This window comes from Meleagris gallopavo, chromosome 30 (assembly GCF_000146605.3).
Source record: "Meleagris gallopavo isolate NT-WF06-2002-E0010 breed Aviagen turkey brand Nicholas breeding stock chromosome 30, Turkey_5.1, whole genome shotgun sequence".
NCBI lineage: Eukaryota > Metazoa > Chordata > Aves > Galliformes > Phasianidae > Meleagris > Meleagris gallopavo.
The window spans coordinates 1,460,776-1,464,866 of NC_015040.2; the positions used below are offsets into that span (position 1 = coordinate 1,460,776).

Sequence of the window (4,091 nt, forward strand, 5' to 3'; positions counted from 1 at the left end):
GCTCACCCTGTGCCGGGGGGGGGGCACTGTGGGGGGCGGTGCCGTTCCATTATCTGCTGCTACAGCTTTTCCTCTGCCCTCGTCACCGGGTCATGTGTGCTGGAAAGGCCCAGAGCGTGGGGGCGGGCGCTGTGGGGTCTGGGCGTCCCCGTCCCCATTGCGTCAGTGCTCACTGCTGTGGGGAGGGGCTTGGAGTGGGGTGCTGGGGGGGGGCTTTGGGGTGACACCCCCTCTGTAAAGGGGCACAGCTGCTGGAATCCTCTGCATTGTGTTGGGGGGGGACCTTAAATCACGGGGTCCGTGTCGCAGCCCTCCCCGTAAAGGGAACCCATTGGGGCGATGCCATAAAGTAGGGACCCCGTCCCAGTGCTCACTACAGGGGGACCCACTGGGGTGATGCTGGGAAATGGGGACCCACAGATTGGGGGTTTGGGGACCTCATCCCAGTGCTCACCATAGGGAGACCTATTGGGGGTGGTACTTGAAGTGGGGTCCCCCAGATCAGGGGTTTTGGGGATCCATCCTGATGCTCCTCAAAGGGGGATGTGTTGGGGTGGTGGTGGTAAATGGGATCCCCAGATCAGGGGATTTAATGACCCCATCCCAGTGCTCTCTGTAGGGGAACCTAAAGGGGGTGGTGCTGGGAAGGGGGTTGCCCCAGATGAGAGGGTTTGGGGATCCATCCTGCTGCTCACCATAGGGGAACCCATTGGGGTGATGCTGAGAAATGGGGTCCAGCAGATCTGAGGACCCCCTCCCAGCACCCACCACAGAGGGACACGTTGGGGACGGTGCTGGGAAGTGGGCTGCCCCAGGTTGGGGGATCTGAGGGATCCCATTGGGACGGTGTGGGGAGGCAGCCCCCCCCAAGAGCTGCATCCTGACAGCTGCCCCCGACCCCGCAGTGTGGCTCGGCTGAGTACATGGCCCCAGAGGTGGTGGAGGCCTTCAGCGAGGAGGCGTCCATCTACGACAAGCGCTGTGACCTGTGGAGCCTGGGGGTGATCCTGTACATCATGCTCAGTGGGTACCCCCCCTTCGTGGGCCACTGTGGCTCCGACTGCGGCTGGGACCGAGGCGAGGCGTGCCCCACCTGCCAGGTGTGCGGGGTGCCCACCCTACAGCCCCTTGTTTTCCCTTCCTTCCCCCCTTGCTCACCCTGCAGTCCCTCATTTTCCCTTCCCACCCCTCCCAGAACATGTTATTTGAGAGCATCCAGGAGGGCAAATACGAGTTCCCCGACAAGGACTGGGCGCACATCTCCTTTGGGGCCAAAGATCTCATCTCGAAGCTGCTGCTGCGGGATGCCAAGAAGCGGCTCAGCGCTGCCCAGGTCCTGGAGCACCCCTGGGTGCAGGGGGTGAGTGCTGTGTGCCCCCCGTCCCGGTGTGATGCCCCCGAGGGCTGCGGGGTGCCCATGTGTGAGTGGCTCTGTTTCATTGCAGTGCGCCCCGGATAACACCCTGCCAACCCCCATCATCCTGCAGAGGTGAGTGCTGAGGGGTGGTCCTCATTTGTAGGGTTGTGGCGTGGGTCGGTGTGGGAAGGAACCGAAACTCATCTGGTTCCAGCACTGTGGGTGGGGACAGCCCCATAGAGCAGGTTGGCACGAAGCCCTATAGAGCAGGTTGGCCTGAAAACCTCCAGCCGGCGTCTGTGGGGTGGGCTGGGGCCAAACTGGGGCTAATGGGGTGGGGGTGGTCATTGGAACACAGCTCCTGGGGGCTGCTACCCAGCACCACCCCAATGGCCTGCCCTATGGGATCTCCCCATCTCCTCATTTGGGGCAGTTCCCAGCACCATCCCCAGTGGGGTCCCTATGGTGGGCACTGGGACCCACAGATTTGTGGACCCCCAATGGATTCCCCTATGGTGAGCAGCAGGATGGACTCCCAAGCCCCCTGAGTGAGGGGAGCCCACTTCCCAGCACTGCCTCCATTAGGTTCCCCTACAGAGAGTGTTGGGATGGGTTCATTAAATCCTCTGATTTGGGGACCCCATTTCCCACCGTCACCCTAATGGGTCCCCCTCTGGGGAGCACTGAGATGGGGTCCCCAAACCCCTGAATGCATGGGTCCTCATTTCATGGCATCACCCCAGCGGGTCCCCGTATGAGGAGCTCAGGGATGTGGATCCCATTTCCCACCATCACCCCAGTGGGTTCCTTCATAGTGAGCACTGGGACATCAACACTCTGATTTGAGGGACCCCACTTCCCACCATCACCTCAGTGTGTCCCCGTATAGTGAGCACTGGGATGGGGTCCCCAAACCCCTGGATCTGTGAGTCCCCATTTCATGGCATCACCCCCATGGGTCCCCTGCGGTGAGCACCAGCACATGGACCCCCTCATTTGAGGGACCAGCATCACCCCCAGTAGTCCCAGCCCACCCCATGGGATCCAGGTTTGCCCCCAGCCCACCCCACAGACCCAACCTCGGACGGGATGGGGGCACCCACGGCTGCTCCAGGCAGTGCCAGTGCATCGACCAAGAACTTCTTCCCTGTATTCCACCAAAGCTCACACTCTTCATTTAAAACTGTGACTCCCAGGATCCTGCTTGTGCCACTATGGGGTTGCAGTGCATGATTTGGGTCCGAGCCCCATTTTCAGCACCATCCCTGCATGGCGCGGGGCCTCAAACGCACTCTCAGCCCCCTCCATCCGTGCCCCATAGGAACAGCAGTGCCAAAGAACTCACCTCCTTCGCCGCAGAGGCCATGGCCGTCAACAGGCAGCTGACACAGCGCGACGAGGATGAGGAGGAGGAGGAGGAGGAGCGCCCCATCATCATCAAAGCAGCCTCCAGGGCCGTGCAGCTCTCACCACCCTCCGAGTCCCAGCTGGCGCAGCGGCGGCAGAGGAGCAGCGCGGCCAAAGCAGTGGCTGCGGGGCAGCACCTGGTGGCCCCGCTGGTCCTGGTGGCTGACCAGGCCTGAGCCCCCGCCGTTGCTCCCTTCCCCACCCTCTTTCTCTTCTAGTTTTTTCTTTTTTTTTCTTTTTTTTTTTTTTTCCCCCCCCTCCTCTACCCCCAAATCTGCCCTTGTTTGCTGGCTGCCAACGAGATAGGACTGACTGTCCTGTTGGCTGCTCCCCGAGGTTTTGCGGATCTTCTGGGGCTTTGGGGCTGGTGGGGTTTAGGGAAGATCCTACTATTTTTTTTTTTTGCTAAGGTATTAAATCACACGTGGGGTCGCTTCCCCCCTTCCTTCCCCCCCCCAGCCACCCACAGACACCAGACAGACACTTGAGCTTTGCTCCCCAGCTCGTGGTTGGTTTCTCCTGTCCCCCCCCCGCACACCCCGGCACCAAAGGACTCTGTGCCGCGGCCGCTCTCAGCTCATACTGTGAACAAAAGACCAGCAGCAGCAGCGCTGTCACCTCGGCCCTATGGGGAGCTGAGGGTCCCCCAGATGTGGGGGGGGCTACAAGCAGGGGGGGCCATCCCAGGGATGGTGTGGTATGGGAGTGCACCCCGATGCTCACCCCAACCCCGATGCTCACCCCCCACAACACATCCCATTGCCCCAACCCGGCTCATGCCCGCCTCGGCAGCCAGCCTCCAGAATAAGCTATTCACCCCCCTTTTATCCTTTTTAATTGTTACTGATTAGTGTTGGTTTTAACCTGCTCTAGCTGTGCTTCTCTACAGGGCACGGAGAAACGTCTTCCGTTCCACCCTCACTCCAGCAGGCAGCTCCCAGGGGTAAGGTCAGAGTGGGGCAATGCTCAGTCCCAGGGCTGTGCTCCTGCACTGGGGGGGAGGTCGTGCACCCCAGGTTCCAGAGCAGCTGAGGCAAATAGGGAAAAACATCTTTAGGAATACAGGGGTGCTCCATGGAATCCCCCTCGGTAGGGCAGCATGGCCCTGGTGTAGCTTTGGGCTGGCCCTGAGGCTGGGCAGTGGAGGGGGGGTCCCAGCTGGGAGCAGCAGCAGCAGCAGCAGGAGGGTTTGGGGTGCAGGGCAGCAGGGGGGAGCTGATGGAACACTGTGGGGTCGGAGCTGCAGCCGTCCCCGTGTCCTGCTCAGAGCAGGGAGCCCTGTTATTCTGCATTCTCTATGCTTGGAGCTTTATATGTTTTGGGTTTT

The 4,091-nt window shown here is 61.0% G+C and overlaps 1 protein-coding gene across 1 annotated transcript; it reads left to right on the forward strand.

Moving 5' to 3' along the window:
* The first annotated feature begins 701 nt into the window (after nucleotides 1-701).
* LOC100547297 (MAP kinase-interacting serine/threonine-protein kinase 2-like) lies at nucleotides 702-2,940 on the forward strand. Its single transcript, XM_010724853.3, has 4 exons — nucleotides 702-1,100; nucleotides 1,196-1,360; nucleotides 1,446-1,489; nucleotides 2,679-2,940. The coding sequence occupies exons 1-4, from the start codon at nucleotides 924-926 to the stop codon at nucleotides 2,938-2,940; spliced, it is 648 nt and encodes a 215-aa protein (XP_010723155.1). The 5' UTR covers nucleotides 702-923.
* The last annotated feature ends 1,151 nt before the right edge of the window (nucleotides 2,941-4,091 follow it).